This window comes from Passer domesticus, chromosome 9 (genome assembly GCF_036417665.1).
Source record: "Passer domesticus isolate bPasDom1 chromosome 9, bPasDom1.hap1, whole genome shotgun sequence".
NCBI lineage: Eukaryota > Metazoa > Chordata > Aves > Passeriformes > Passeridae > Passer > Passer domesticus.
This window is the reverse complement of record NC_087482.1, coordinates 37,522,218-37,536,560: the sequence shown is the minus strand read 5'-3', so window position 1 is coordinate 37,536,560 and position 14,343 is coordinate 37,522,218. Positions and strand designations below refer to the sequence as shown.

Here is a 14,343-nt window from a genome sequence, read left to right as displayed (position 1 = left end):
GCGGGCCGGCCGGGAGAGGCGGGAGGAGGCAGCGCAGGCTGGACAGAAGGCGTCGGACACAGGCACACACAGTTTAGGGCTTTATTTGCAGGCGCGCCCGCACTAAAGGCACCTGCAGAGTGGACGGGACTCCCGGGCTCGGGGACCTGCGGGGCGGCGGGGCAGGACCGGCCCCCGGTCCCGCCAGTGGTCCCTAGCAGGTGGCGTAAGCGTTGGCCCTCTCCCGGATCTCCTGCAACAGCCCGGTGACCTGCTGCTCCAGAGCCTGCAGCCGTGTCACCTTTGCCGCCATCGTCCGTTCATTGGCCCCAAAGCGCTGCTCCAAGTCTGCGGGACGGGCAACAGGGTCACAGTGCAGCTTCCCACCGTGTCCCGTGTCACCGCAGGGACACCCGGTGGAACAGGCCCAGGGGTCACAGGGAGGTGTGTGGGGAGGTGGCAGGAAATGTACCCCACCGTGTGCTCCCTCTCACCTTCCAGCTTCCTTTTGCTGTTGCTGGCCTTATCCAGGAGGTCTTGGACCTCTGCCATCAGCTGTGACACGCGCTGCAGGGTCCCACCAGACACCCTGTCCAGCATGCCCACCTTGTTCTTCAGCACCACGTAACGCTGCGTTACCTGGGCCAGGTCCTGGCGGCACAAGGGCATGGCGAGGCTGAGCACCTGCAGCACCCAGTACCTGCCTGGTGCCATGCATAACCAGGCGGGGATGGCTCTCACCTGGCTCAGCGTCCCCGAGGTGGTGGTGGCACGCTGTGCCCCTTCCCTGGCTTGCTGGGCCGTGTGGCGAGCACCCTGGCCCTGCTCCTGCAGGGTGGCGATGCGCCGTGCCAGCTCCCGCAGCCGCCTCTGCGCCTGCGACTCCTTCCTGTCCAGCACCTGCAGCCTGCGCTCCGCCTGGCAGGTATGGACACGGGCTGCAGCCAGCACAGAACTGCCACGCTGCCAGCCCCACTGCCCTGGCACCTGCCATACCTGGCAGCTATGGGCACGGGCTGCAGCCAGCACAGCAACTGCCACGCTGCCAGCCCCACTGCCCTGGCACCTGCCCAGTGCCAGCCACATTTCCCCAGCGCCAGCCTCCCTACCCATAATGTGCCCAAGGCATCAGTCTTGCTCTCCACAGCACTGATCCCTTACTCCCAGCAGTACCAGCTCCACTCCCCGAGCCCGTGCTCCTCACCTCCTTGGCTCTGTTCTCAGCCACCTGGATGGCATCCCTGGCCCTCTGCAGGGTGCTCCCTGCTGTCATCGCCTGTGTCCGCGCCACCTCCAGTGCCTGCTGTGTCCCCGCCAGTTCGTCCCTTATGCCTTCTGCTCGCTCCCTGCAGCAGCACAGGCAGCTCCAGCCCCTGCCACTGCAGCGGGACTGGCCCTGTCCCCTGCCTGCCCCAGCATGCCCCCACCACTTGCCTGGCCTCCTGTCCCTGTGCCAGCAGATCCCGTGCCACAGCCAGCCCCTCCGCTGTGCTGTTGAGAACTGCGTCCACCCCCTCCAGCTGGCTGATGCTGTCCCGCATCTCCAGCAGCAGCTCCTGGATCTGTCCAGGGCTGCTGGGCAGGGAGATGTTCAGCACCTGCCGGGCCACCAGCTCGATGCTGCCTGGGTCAGCTCCCTCCTCTGCGGGGACAGGGGAGCAGGGCGGGCTCAGGGTGGGCTCGCTGAGTCCTGCCATGCCCGTGTGCCCACCCAGGGCTGTCACTACCTGCCAGGAAGGCCTTGATTCGGCGGATGAAGTCCCGCAGCTGGGCCGTCGCCTTCTCTGCACGGCTGCGGGCGGCCTGAGAGCGCCCCAGCGCCTCCTCTGCCCTGCTGCGTGCCCCCCGTGCCAGCTCCTGCACCTCCTGCATCTGAGGGACACCCGGCTGAGCAGGGGCACAGGGCAGCCCCGGGAGGAGGCATTTGGGGTGAGCAGGGAGTGAGAGAGCAGATGTGAGCCTGCAAAGGAACATGCAAGGGGGGTGCAAGGGGACAGAGGGTACAGCAGTGGCCCAAGGGGGCACAAAGGGCATCTCTGAATGGCCATGGGAGACACACAGAGAGCTAACATGCTTGGGGGCATGGAAAGGGAAAAAACAGGACATAGAAGAGGGTCATGTAAAGTGGCATGGAAAGGGCACAAACAGGACATGCAAACGGGACACAAGGGGACCCCAAGAAAGTGCCATGGAGCAACCACCCCTACCTTCTGTGCCACAACACCCAGCTGCCCTAATGCCACCTCCAGCTGCTGTGAGGCATTATGAGCACTGCTGAGGGCTCGAGCTGAGACAGGCAGTGCCCCTGCACACCCAGTGCCACCGCAGTGCCTTGTCCCCGCGCTGTCTCGGCACAAGGCTCCTCCACAAGACGCGTGCTTGCAGCTCCGGTCTCCGGGTGCCCCACAAATCTGTGATGATGCCAAAGGCGGAAATGGCAGCTCAACACTACATGGCGGGTGATGCCCACGCCACTTCTGCCCGCTCCACTCTCTCACCTTCTCATTGATCCTGGCAATGTTGAGTCCCATCACCCGTTTCTGTGTCTCCCGCAAGGATTTCCGGGCTGCAGCCGTGCCACGGCGGAAAGTGTCGCCCCGCTGCTGCAGCGCCCGCTCGGCCGCCCGCTGCGTCATCTGCGCCCTGCTGAGCTCGCCAGCTGTGCCATTGGCCACCACCTCCGCCTGCCGCGAGGCCTCCGTCGATGCCAGGATGCTGCGGTAGGACTCTGCGGGTGCAGGCGTCAGGCTTTGGCCAGGATGGCTGCCACCGAGCCCAAACTTTGCTGGTGGCTCTTACCACTGAATCCGGCTGCCGCCACGGTGCCGAGGAGGATCTGCAGGTGAGAGGTGGTTCTGTTGAGACCTCCCAGCTCGCGGCTCAGCTCAGCTAGCCGGTCATGGTGCTGCGCATCCGCCTGCACCAGCCGGTCTAGATGTTGCTCCAACTGTTGAAGGTGCTTCCAGAAGTTGTCCAGCTCCATCCTTTGGGTACGGAGGATGGCTTCAAAATTTGGTGGGGGACAAGACGGGGGTCCCTCCACCCCAGCCCCACATGCACACTTGCCTGGTGCCATCCAGCTGCCTGGGCAGTCCATCGAGGAGGGGATCACGAGGGCTGTCCCCCTCTCCCAGCAGCTGTTCCACGTGCCCCAGAGCCTCCTCCAGCTCCCGCAGGCGACGGGGGCTGAGTGGGAGTGCAGAGCCCCCCTCCCTCAGTGCCTGCACCTGTGCCCCAAGGCGCTGCAGCCCTTCCCGCAGGCTGCCCACGGCCAGGTCCCAGCGCCCAAAGCAAGGGTGGCAGGGCGAGCAGTGGGGGAAGGGCTCCTGGTAGCCCCGCTGGCAGCGGTCGCAGCGCAGCCCCCCGAATCCCAGCCGGCAGCGGCACTGCCCGTTGTCCTGCTGGCACTGCGGGCTCTCGGCACCCAGCAGCTCACACTCACAGGCTGCAGAGACAGTTGGCGGTGTGTCCCAGCCTTCCCAGACTGCCACCATGTCCCAGCATCCCACCATATTCCCCTGTGTCTCCAGAATCCAATTTATCCCCAGCACCTTCTATTGTCCCCACACTTCCACCAAGTGCTGGGTCCCCAGAGTCCTGCATGTCCCCAGAGACATACCATGTTCTCAGTGTTCCACCACATCCCCAGCATCCCACCGTTTCCCCAAGGTCCACCATGCCCACAGCATCCCACCATGTTCCCAAGATCTCCCGAGTCCCTTGTGCCCCCAGTGTCCCACTGTCTCCTTTGTGTCCCATGTTCAGAGTCTCCCACCATGTCCCAAGAGTCTCACCAGACACCCAGAGTCCCCCTGTATCCCCCGTTCCCAGAGTCCCTGCTCCCCCAGTCCCTGGGATGTGCTCCCACCTCGGCACTCCTGCTCGGGGTCTCCCCAGTGGTGCTCCTGGCACTGGGAACAGACACGGCCCCCGAAGCCAGGCCGGCACTGGCACTGCCCTGTCACCTGCAGCGACAGTGCCATGCTCACTGTGCAGCTCGCTGGGCCCCAGGAGGGCAGCGGAGCCATACCAGGGTGCCAGGGGACTCACTGTGTCACAGGCAGGGTGCAGGGCGTGCGTGGGGTGGCAGTCACAAGGCTCGCAGCCCCTTGGCCCCCCCAGGTTCCAGAAGTGGGGTGCGCAGCGATCACAGCTCTTGCCCACGACGTTGGGCCGGCAGGCACAGGCTCCTGTGCCACGGTCACAATCGCAGGTGCCATCGGTGCAGTGGGAGGCCAGAGTACCCCGTGGGTCACAGCCACAGCCTGCAGGAGGGTGGGTGGACAGTGGGGCTCAGCCCGTACCTGCTGCCTGGGCAGTGTGCTGCTGCAGCAGCACCCCAAATCTGCCTGACCCCAGTGCCCCCGGTCTGCCTGGCCTCAAACCCCTGCCCAGCCCCAACACCCCTGATCCAAACACCCCCACCAACCCCGATCCCTGTCCCCTGCCCAGCCCCAACCCAGCCACAGTCCCATGCCCCTTCTAACAGCCCCAAACCTCTCCTGGCCCTGAACCTTAGCCTCGCAGCACCCCAAAATTCTCCCTTACCCAACCCAAATCACCCCACACCCAACCACAGCCCCACACCTCATCCCTGCCTTGAGCCCTTGCATCACCCCCATCCCAAGCCCCCGTGCAGCCCCAGCCCCGCGGACCCCCGCCCCGCTCACGCCGGCAGCTGCGCTGCAGGGCACTGCCGTAGTAGCCCGGCTGACACTGGGCACAGCGTGGCCCAGCGGTGTGGTACAGGCAGCGCAGGCACTGTCCCGTGCGGGGGTCGCAGCCCTCTGGGTCGCTGGTGTCGATGTTGTTGTTGCACTGGCAGGGCCGGCACTCCCCCCCCTCCATCTCCGGAGCCCCGAAGTAGCCAGGGGAGCAGCGGTCACAGCGGGGCCCTGCGGAGAGGGGGGCTGTGGGTGCTGGGGTCCCGCAGCCCCAGTGCCGGGGGTCCCTGCTGCCCTGAGCCCGCTCTGCCCCTCACCCGCGTATCCGGGGGCGCAGAGGCAGACGATGTGGTGTGTCTCATCGTCCGCGTGGCAGGCGCTGCCGTGGTAATGCCGAGTGCCAGGGTAGCCGGGGCAGGGGCAGGGCCGGCACTGCTGTCCCGAGCCCAGCACAGGGTTCCCATAGTAACCGTCCTGGCACCTGAAAGGACGAGGGGGGACCCAGTGGGTCTCTCCGATCCATCATATACCATCCCACCATCCCATCCCATTCCATCGTATCCCATACCATCATATCTCACCCTGTCCTAACCAATTGTATCCATCCCATTCCATCTCAATCTCATCCATCCCATCCCATCCCACACCATGCCATCCCATCCTATTCTACCCCATCATATCTACACCAGCCCATCCCAACCCACCTCACCATTCCATCATATCCCATACCATCACATCTCATCCTGTCCCACTCCACTGCACCAGCCCCATTCCACGCCATGCCATGCCATGCCATTGCCTCTGGGAGCGGGCTCACCTCTCGCAGTGCCGCCCGCTCGTGTGGTCACGGCAGCGCAGGCAGGTGCCCGTGCGGGGGTCGCACTCCTCGGCGTGCCCGTTGCACTGGCAGGGCCGGCAGGCAGGGAAGCCCCAGTGGCCGGGCTGGCACTGGTCACACTGCCGGCCCACGGTGCCGGGCTGGCACCGGCACTGCCCGCTCACCTTGTCGCACAGCTGGGACACCGAGCCCTCGGGGGAGCAGCCGCAGGCTGCGGGGCGGCACAACTGGGGTCAGGCACATGGGTGCAGGGACACAGGGATGGACAGACAGACAGACAGACAGGGAGGGGACCAGCACCCAGAACAAGCTCACTCCATGGGCTGTGGTACAGAAGGGCTCATGTGGACACATAAGTCCACAAGAGCGTGGGTGGACAGACAGATGAGAGAGTGCAGGACAGCACAATGCTCACATCCACATGGGACTCATGTGGATGGATGGATGGATGGATGGATGGATGGATGGATGGATGGATGGACGGATGGATAACTGTGACTGAACCCATGGGCTGCAGGACAGCAAGGCTCAGATGGACACATGCACAGACAGATGAACAGACAGACAAGTGAACAGAGCAGTGAAGAGAGCACTGATGGCTGGACAGACAGACAGGAAAAACCACAATTCCTGGCAGACAAAGATCCCAGTACTCACGGCTGCATCCCAGGGGCCCAAAGCCGAAGCTGCCCGGGGCGCAGTGGTCGCAGCGTCGGCCAGTGACGTGGGGCTTGCACTCACACTGCCCGCCTTGCACCTGGCACTCGCTGCTGCGGGAGCCCTGTGGGTCGCACTGGCAGGCTGCGGGAGCAGGACCAGCATGGGGCCAGGGCTGCCTTGTCTGCACCTGCCCACACCTGCCCACGCCCTGCCACTGCTCTCCTGCCCACCATGCCATGGGCACGGGCATATCCTGCCCCGGCAGGGCTCCACCCCTGCCCACCCCTGGGTCCCACCCCTGCAGCTCCCCACTCACGCAGCGCCCCGCCGTGCATCAGGGCTGACACGCTGCACACCAGGCGGGCACAGGCCTCGGCCAGGGGGTGAGGGGGGGCCATGCGAAACACCTCCAGGCACTGGTACCGCTCCAGCTCCTCCTGGCGCGCTGCTGCCTCTGCCCCGTGGAACCCTGGCAGCTCTGACACCCGTGGCAGCAGCACCAGCTGGGGGAAGGGAAGAGGAGATGGGGCAGGGGGGGCATTGCCAGCCTCCACTGTGGGACCTTCCACTAGGCTGGATCCATGTGCTCCAGGACAGTCCCAGTGCTGCTGGGGCCAACTGCCCCAGCTCCATCAACAGCCCCAGCTCCACTGACATCCCCAACCCCACTGATATTCCCATATAAATTGCCATCCCCAGAAGCTTCCTTAATCCCCTTCCACGCTGACATCCCTATGCCAGCCCCAACTCTACCTAAATCCCCAGTCTCACTGATATCCCCTTCAACATCTACTTCCCCATTCCCATCCCCATCCTCATCTCATCCCCATCTCATCCCATCCTGACCCCACATACATCCCCAGAGGAGGGTCACTTCCCACTCCAGCCTCTGGTTCCCTGTCCACCCCTGCCCAGCCTCAGGCACAAGGTGCAGTGGGACCCCTCTCACCGAGTCAATGAGGATGAAGGCACCAGGGTGGCGCTGGGTGACACCGGCCCGCTGAAGCCGCATGGTCACCTCATAAGGGGTGCTGGGCTCGAAGCAGAAGGGCCGGGACAGCAGCACGTACCTGAACAGAGTCAGCTGTTGCATGGGCACGGCAGGGCCATGGAGACGGCAAAAGGACAGCAGCAGGACCCAACCACCTCCCTTGTTCCCATCCCCAGCCCACCGCAGCCCATCCCACGCACCTCTGGCTGTGGGGCAGGCTCTGGCGGTACATCTGCTCGGAGGGCAGCAGGTTCCCACAGCGAGAGCTGGTGGGCAGCACCCGGGAGCTGACGCTGACCACGGCCTCCCAGTCCTCGGCTGACTGCGGCGACAGGCAGGGCAGTGTCAGGGCTCTGCTGTGCCCCACACGCCGTGGCCGTGGCTGTGGCCGTGCTCACCTCGGGCTCATAGCGCAGCAGCAGCTCGTAGTCCATGGCGTAGGGCACGTTGTCCACGCGGAAGGTCAGGCCAGCCCCGTCCCGCACGCGGGCGAACCCCAGGCCTGTCCACGTCACCATGCGCCCGGCGCTGTCCCGCACCACCTCCTCCACATCCAGCTGGGCAGGGCACCGGCACAGTTTGGCCCTGGCTCTACCCCCGGCCACTTCTGCCCTGCAGTGCCTCACTGTGCCCTCTCCTACCAGCTCACCTTGGGGGGCTGCTGGCGGCTGCGGCGCGGGGGGACGGGGGGCTGGGGAGCACGGGGGGGGCTGCGCTGACGCCGTGAGCGTCCCTTCCTCCCTGCCAGCTCCCTGGTGTCATACTCCAGGCAGTCCTGGGGCACCTCCGCCCGAATGGCACCCTGCAGGGATGGGGTCAGGGGACGGTGGCCATGCACAGGGACAGCCGTGCGCAAGGATAGCCATGCACAGGGCATGGTAACAGCCACAGGCAGGACAGGGTGACAGCCATGCATAGAGCACAGCGGCAGCTATGCATGGAGCATGGTGCACAGTCACAGCCATGCACAAGCACGGTGACCCCCAGGGAGACTCACCGGGAGCTGAGGGTGGCTGTGGCCATGGCCAGTGGCCTGCTCGGCCTCATAGGTGTAGTAGTCGAGGGGGGCACAGAAGAAGCCGGGTTGCACCTGGTCACACTGCCGCCCCATGATGTGGGGACGGCAGGGACATGCCCCATCCTCCATGGAGCACCTGGGGGGTGACCATCATGTCCTTTCATCTGTCCTTCTGTCTGTCTGTGTCTTCATCCATCCCTACTTCCATCTCTGTCCCCATCCCTCCATCTCTGAGGACAGAGATCCCTCTCTTTCTCCTTCCAACCCAGCCCCCATATCTCCCCAGCCTTGTCCCCATCCCTCCCTCCCCCATGTGTGACTCCCAGCCCTGTCCCCACTCTCGCCCCACCCCTGCCCCTCCGGGTGCTGTGCTGGCCCCACCGGTTGTTGTAGGCTCCCCCGAAGTCGCAGGCGCAGGGCCGGCAGCCCCCCAGGTCGTAGCTCAGACCCCAGAACTCGGGCTGCAGTGAGGAGGGGACATGTAGGGCAGGTGTGGGGGCAACCCAGCCCTGGGGGTTGCCATGGGGATGGGGACAGTCAGTCCCATGGGCTGGGGCACTCACCACACACTGGCTGCAGGAGCGCCCAGCCACGAAGCGTTTGCAGTAGCAGTCCCCACTGATGGGGTCACACGGGGAGCTGCCTGCCACCGTACCCCGTGGGTCACACCTGCATGCTGCCCCCACACACGCACATGTGAGGGGGTGCCAGTGGGACTACAGCCCACGTGCCTCTTGGCCCTCCTTCCCCATCCTAAATCCATCCATCTTCATCCCTTCCATCCCCATCCCTCCATCACCATGTCTCCATCCATTCTCATAGAACTATGCCATATCCCTCCATCCTACATCCTTCCATCTCCGTCCCTCTGTCCCAGATCTTTCCATCCTCATCCCTCCATCACCATACCTCCACCTCCATCCCTCCATCCTCATCCATCCCATCCCCATTCCTCCAATTTCATCCCTTCATCCCTACCCCTCCATCACCCCCCATCCCCATCCCTTCTCCCACTCCATCCCTGGCTCCCAGCTCACGCTGACAGCCCTGTGGGTCGTCATGGCTGAGGCCATAGGCGCCGTGGCGGCAGCGGTCGCAGCGGGGACCGGCCACGTTCTCCTTGCAGCGGCACTGCCCCGCAATCATGCCCAGTGCCACGTCCGTGTGCCCATCGCAGGCACCTCCGTCCAGCGAGCCTGCTGGGTCACAGTCACACGCTGCCAGGAGAGAGGATCATCACTAGCTCTGGCTGCTGGCACCAGGAGCCGTGAGGCTGGGGCAGCAGCGGGAGCCATAGGGCTGGGACAAGCTGTGGGGCTGGGGTCCCAGGACACTCACGGGCACAGGCAGTGGGGGACCGGATGTCGGAGCGAGGGTGCCGGTAGTAGAAGGGCTTGCAGAGGTGACAGCGACGGCCCATGGTGTTGTGCTGGCAGTCATCACACACAGCCCCACTGGTGTTCCCCGTGGCCAGGAACACGGCCATGTCAAAGTGGCACCGCCGTGAGTGCTCGTTGCAGTCACAGCCTGCAGGGACAGCACCGTGGCATGGCATGTGGCACCACAGCCCACACCTGCCAGGCAGCACCCCGAGTGCCAAACCTCCCCTGCCTGGGCTCTCCTTGCTCTGACATGCACCACCACAATCCCAAACCTCCCCAAAGTACAGCCCTGGCACCCCAAAACCCCTGGCACAGCACAGCCTGGCAGCCCTGGCACTCACGGCGACAGGCGTTGGTGCTGGAGCCCTCGGCCGGGCGCCAGGGCAGGTCGTGGTAGAAATCCTCGCAGCGCTCGCAGTTCAGCCCCTGCGTGTGGTGCTCGCAGACACAGCGCCCGTGGATCTGGGGGGAGCACCCAGCTCAGTGGGGCTGCCAGGTCCCACGGGCACCGTGCCGTGCTGGTGGGCGCGTGTGCCTCACCATGCCGGGGACAGAGGGTGTCGGGGCACCCGGTGCTGGGGCACAGTGGGCAGCGTGGCCGTGGCAGAAGCAGCTCCCGCGCAGCACCAGCTCATCCACAGCGTAGTAGTACTTGTGCAGCACCTCCCGCCGTGAGTCCAGCAGGTTGTCCCCCAGCGTGTGCAGCTTGGTGAGGTTCACCCGCAGGTTGGTGACACGAAGCAGGTCTGGCGGTGTGTCACTGTTAGCAGCTGCCCGATGCCAGCCAGCCCTGCATCCCCCACACCCCCGGCAACACACCCTGTATGGCTGGGCTGTAGGGATCTGCTACGGGGATGGAGGGGTCCAGCACCTTGAAGATGACCTGTGAGAAGGAAGGAAGGGGTGATCCCATTCCAGCCCGACCCCTGGCCCTGCTCTGCACCACCCCATCCCCACGCACCTCCCCATGGCTGGACGGCTCGATCTCAGAGTAGCGCTGGTCACACAGCACCTCATCCACAAGCCCCAGGGCGTGGCTGGGGATTCCCGGGAAGAGCTTGGAGCAGTTGTAGGCGAAGTAGCGGTACACTTTCCAGGTGCGCCCAAAGTCGGCTGAGCGCTCCACCAGCATGGCCGCGGGGCGGAAGGTCTGCAGGACACCCAGACGGGATGGGGGCCAGACCCACAGCCCCTCCAGATCCATCCTGTCCCATCCCATTCCATCCCATCCCAGGCATCCATGTGCCGGCACCCACTTTAAACTTCATGATCAGGTGGGTGAAGTGGAACTCGCCCTCCAGGTCCAGGCGGATGCTGACATGCTCCACACCTGGGAGACAGAGAGAGACAGAGATGGCTGAGGCTGGGGAAGACCCCCATGGCCATGCAGCCCCACAGCACATGCATATGGGGCAACCCCACTGCCACCCTGACCTCACCATTCTCCGACTGCCACCAGGTCCGTTTGTCATGGGGGCTGCTCAGGTAAATGACATTCTCGATGCGGTGGCTCTCAGGCAGGGACGGGTCACGTGAGTCACAGGTGAAACATTTCTCTGAGTCCTGTGCCAGGGAGTGGCACCATCAGGGACGGGTGACTGGAAGCTGCACCAGTGCCTGGCTGTGTGGGTCTGTGCTGGAGCTGCTGTGGGGCTGGGTGGGCTCACCTGGAGGTGGCTGACGATGCAGTACTCCTGGGGCCCGTCCAGCCCACAGGTGGAGGTGGCACTCAGGCGGGTGGCTCGCCCCACCAGCAGGTTCCCAGTGGCTGGGTAGCAGCTGCCACGGGCACAGCCGTGGCTCAGGTCAGGTTCCTGCCAGTCCCCTGCCACCAGTCCCCCAACTGCAGAGAGCATGAGGGCACAGGCTGGGGGCTGCGCTGGGGCACCTGGGCACCCCCTGCTTCCCCGTGCACCCACCCCACCCCCAACCATCCCATCCCGTCCCATCCCTGCATCCCGACCCACTGATGCAGCATGAAGCTCCATGATCCGGAAAGGTGCTGGCAGCAGCGCCGCAGCCTCGTGACCAGGGGCAGGGAGCAGGGTGAGCGGGGGGCTGGGCTGCCCGTGCTCCTGGGGGCCCGGGCAGCCCCAGGGTGCCGAGAAGTGCCGCGGGGAGTCAGGAGCCAGGTCAGGCGCTCGCTAATCCCGGCAGGGCTTAGTGCAGCCTGGATTCCCCGCTGGGCTTTGTGGCAGTCAGGCTATGGGCACTGCCAGGCAGGGAGCATCGTCACTGCCGCCATCTCTGCTGCCCAGCACCCTCCACCCACACTGGGGTCCCTGAACCACCACAGCTCCCAGCACTGTGGGTATGCAGGGTGCCCCCAAGGCCAATGCTTACCCAGGAGGAAAGCAAGCACCAAGAGGTCCATGGGCAACCACGGGATCTGCCTGGTGGAACACGGAGATGGCACTGCGATAGGGCGCAGGGTATGGCATGGGGTGCAGGGCAGCTTGTGCCTGTCCTCTCCTGCCTCTAGCACGACTGTGCAGTCCAGGATCCACCCCCCCACACTGGCATGATGGTGCTTTCCAGGGACAACACGAGGAATCAGGGTCATTTAAGCATATGGGTCTGAAAGTCCTCCGGAACGACATGCAGTGTCCACCTGAGCAGCCCTGGGGGACTGTCACACACACATCCAGGCACACAGCCATGCTATGCCCCACCAGAGCTGGCACAAACTGTGGCATGCCCCATCCTGCCTGGCTCTGAATGGATCTATCCTTTTGAGAGTCACTAGTGTCCCTGGGGGGTACCAGCACCGGGCCAGGGCCAGCTTGGGAGGGGAGCCAGGAACTCCGGAGCCGGCTGGGCAAGGGCATCCCTGGCTCTGGCCAGGGTCCCACTGTTAAATTTAGGTTGGAGCTGTCTTTTGTGTTTCCTTCTCTCCCGGTACTTCCCGCTCCCAGCCTCACAAGTGCTGGATCAAAGCCTGGTCCCGGCTCTGCCCAAACACATCTTTCCTGTCCCCCGCACGGAGCCAGCCCAGGGCAAGGGGGCTCGGGGCGGCGGGGGGAGCCGCGATCCGTTCTGGCACCCGCCCCGCTCGAAGCCATGCCGGGCCGATGGGCAAGGTGGTGCAGAGCCACGTGCTGGCACGAGGGTCCCCGAGCCCCGCGAACCCCCTGTACCTGGCGTCCTGCGGCGTCCGGCGGGCCCAAGGCCAGGGGCGAGGGCGGCGTGGGACCCGCTGGCCCTGGGCTGGGCGCGCAGAAATGAGCTAGGGCAAGGGCAGCGATGGGATGGCGGCTGGTGGCCCCCCTTCCCCGGGTACGATTCTTATTCAAATGGGCTGCCCGCTGAAAGGGACGGCGGTCTCCAGGCTACGGGAATGTCACTGCCGATTCCTTCTGCCTGGAGGCCCCCGCCGCCCGCCCGCCCGCGGAGGCCAGCCCGGCCAGGCGTCGGCAGCCCGGGCACGCCCCGGCCCCCGGGCGGCACGGTGGGCCCCGCCGGCCAACAAAAGGGCGCCTCGTGGGCTGGCGAGCCGGAGGCACCGCGTTCCCCGGGCTCCCGGCACGGCGCGGCAGGAACGTGCCTGCCGCCGGCAGCGAGGCGGGATGGGCGCCTGGTGCTCCGGGAACCGCCGGGTGCAGATTCACAGGGGTCACTGCATCATTCTTTGTCCCAGGTGGGGATGGCCCATAGCGAAGGCACCTGCACGGCTAGGCTGTAGGGTGGAGCCGTGCAGGGCATCTGCTCCACCAGGAACTCAGCCGGGCACGGCGACGATGCTGCCGGATGGGAACGTCCCTCCCAAGGTACCTGTCCCTCCCCACCGCTACAGCTCCCTGGGCAAAGTCCGGCACACGTCAGCCACAGGAAGCGCATGGCAGGGGTGGGGGTACCCAGCCTGTCACTGCCAAGGGACCCCACAGCTCCTTCCTGGTGTGCTGCCTCATGCCCGTTGCCAGCACCCAGCCCGTGCCATGGGGCTGTGCCGTGTGCCAAGGGCTGTGCCATGCCCCCGAGCTGTGCCGTGCCCAGATCTGCCCACGGCGCACCGGCTCCTACCTGTGCCCGTGGGAGCCTGGGGTGCCGGGCAGGCTGGTGGCCCGGGTGGGCTGCGGAGTGGAGGCCCGCTGGGCTCGGGCTGGGCTCGGGCTGGGCTCAGCCGCTGTTCCTGGAGGAGGGCGGCCGGTGCCTGTCTCCTCCTCCGGCAGCCGTGCCAGGCGAGGGGAGGGACCTGCCCGCGCCGAGCTTTAGCCAAGGTGAGGCAGAGGAAGGTACAGGCTGGCGGTGGCCCACGTGCGACAGACACAGCAGTGTCCTGTGCCTAGGCTGGCCGGGAGAAGGCACAGCATTCCCACAGGGCTGCTGTGCCCGGCTGTGCAGCACGTGGGGCTGCTGAGACAGGCAGCCCGGCTGGGACTCGCCCCGCACGGCACGGGCCCGTCTGTGCCTCTCCAGGGCACCTCTCTAGCAGCAGCAGCAGAAGCCTTGCACTGCACTGCCCCGGTACCCGTGCCGGATGGATCCTGTTGGTGCCCAGCGCTGGCACTGTGGGCACTGCCATGCCCCACTCACCCTGTGCTGGTCGGTGCTGTGTGGGATCCTCTGGACTGGCCGGGCTGGGTGCTGAGCCAGCAGCCCCGGAGCCCTGCAGGGAGCACGGCTGTGCACCAGGGCCGGGCTCCACAGAGACCTCACTGTCACGCAGGGATAGTGCCTTTTATTAGCCAAGGCCGAGGGCAAAGGAAGGAAAAGGAGCCGTGTGTTCTCCACGCCAAGGCCACGCTCTGGCCACCCGCCGCCAAGCAAGGTCATGGGCAGACAAAGGAGCAGCTCTCAGCCATAGGGATGCC

General features: G+C 65.5%; 1 protein-coding gene across 7 annotated transcripts; it reads right to left on the bottom strand.

Moving 5' to 3' along the window:
* Window positions 1-67: 67 nt before the first annotated feature.
* LOC135308084 (laminin subunit beta-2-like) lies at window positions 68-14,164 on the bottom strand. 7 transcript variants are annotated; one of them, XM_064432827.1, is made up of 35 exons: window positions 14,066-14,164; window positions 11,876-11,925; window positions 11,200-11,375; window positions 10,972-11,095; window positions 10,789-10,862; window positions 10,494-10,682; window positions 10,352-10,415; window positions 10,073-10,278; window positions 9,874-9,994; window positions 9,489-9,677; window positions 9,188-9,367; window positions 8,714-8,826; window positions 8,532-8,611; window positions 8,130-8,286; window positions 7,782-7,934; window positions 7,531-7,689; window positions 7,333-7,454; window positions 7,091-7,211; window positions 6,458-6,644; window positions 6,139-6,282; window positions 5,461-5,692; window positions 4,961-5,124; window positions 4,650-4,874; window positions 4,030-4,244; window positions 3,848-3,944; window positions 3,046-3,424; window positions 2,779-2,963; window positions 2,478-2,707; window positions 2,187-2,390; window positions 1,707-1,851; window positions 1,410-1,621; window positions 1,184-1,321; window positions 721-897; window positions 474-630; window positions 68-327 (listed from the first exon to the last, which is right to left on the bottom strand). In XM_064432827.1, exons 2-35 carry the CDS (start codon window positions 11,904-11,906, stop codon window positions 194-196), a joined length of 5,484 nt encoding a protein of 1,827 aa, XP_064288897.1. In that variant the 5' UTR covers window positions 11,907-11,925; window positions 14,066-14,164; the 3' UTR covers window positions 68-193. The 7 variants fall into 7 exon arrangements, with proteins under 7 accessions (XP_064288897.1, XP_064288896.1, XP_064288894.1 ...); XM_064432826.1 differs by lacking the exon at window positions 14,066-14,164 and adding an exon at window positions 13,553-13,687 and having other exon boundaries at window positions 11,876-11,947; XM_064432824.1 differs by lacking the exon at window positions 14,066-14,164 and adding an exon at window positions 13,553-13,687.
* Between the last annotated feature and the right edge of the window lie 179 nt (window positions 14,165-14,343).

Coding starts and splice junctions, on each gene's coding strand:
- LOC135308084 (XM_064432821.1), bottom strand. CDS start 12,095: ATGACCCTGATTCCTCGTGTTGTCCCTGGAAAGCACCATCATGCCAGT. Junction 9,995..10,072: donor CACCCTCTGTCCCCGGCATG/GTGAGGCACACG, acceptor TGCTCCCCCCAG/ATCCACGGGCGCTGTGTCTG. Junction 9,678..9,873: donor CAGCACCAACGCCTGTCGCC/GTGAGTGCCAGG, acceptor CTGTCCCTGCAG/GCTGTGACTGCAACGAGCAC.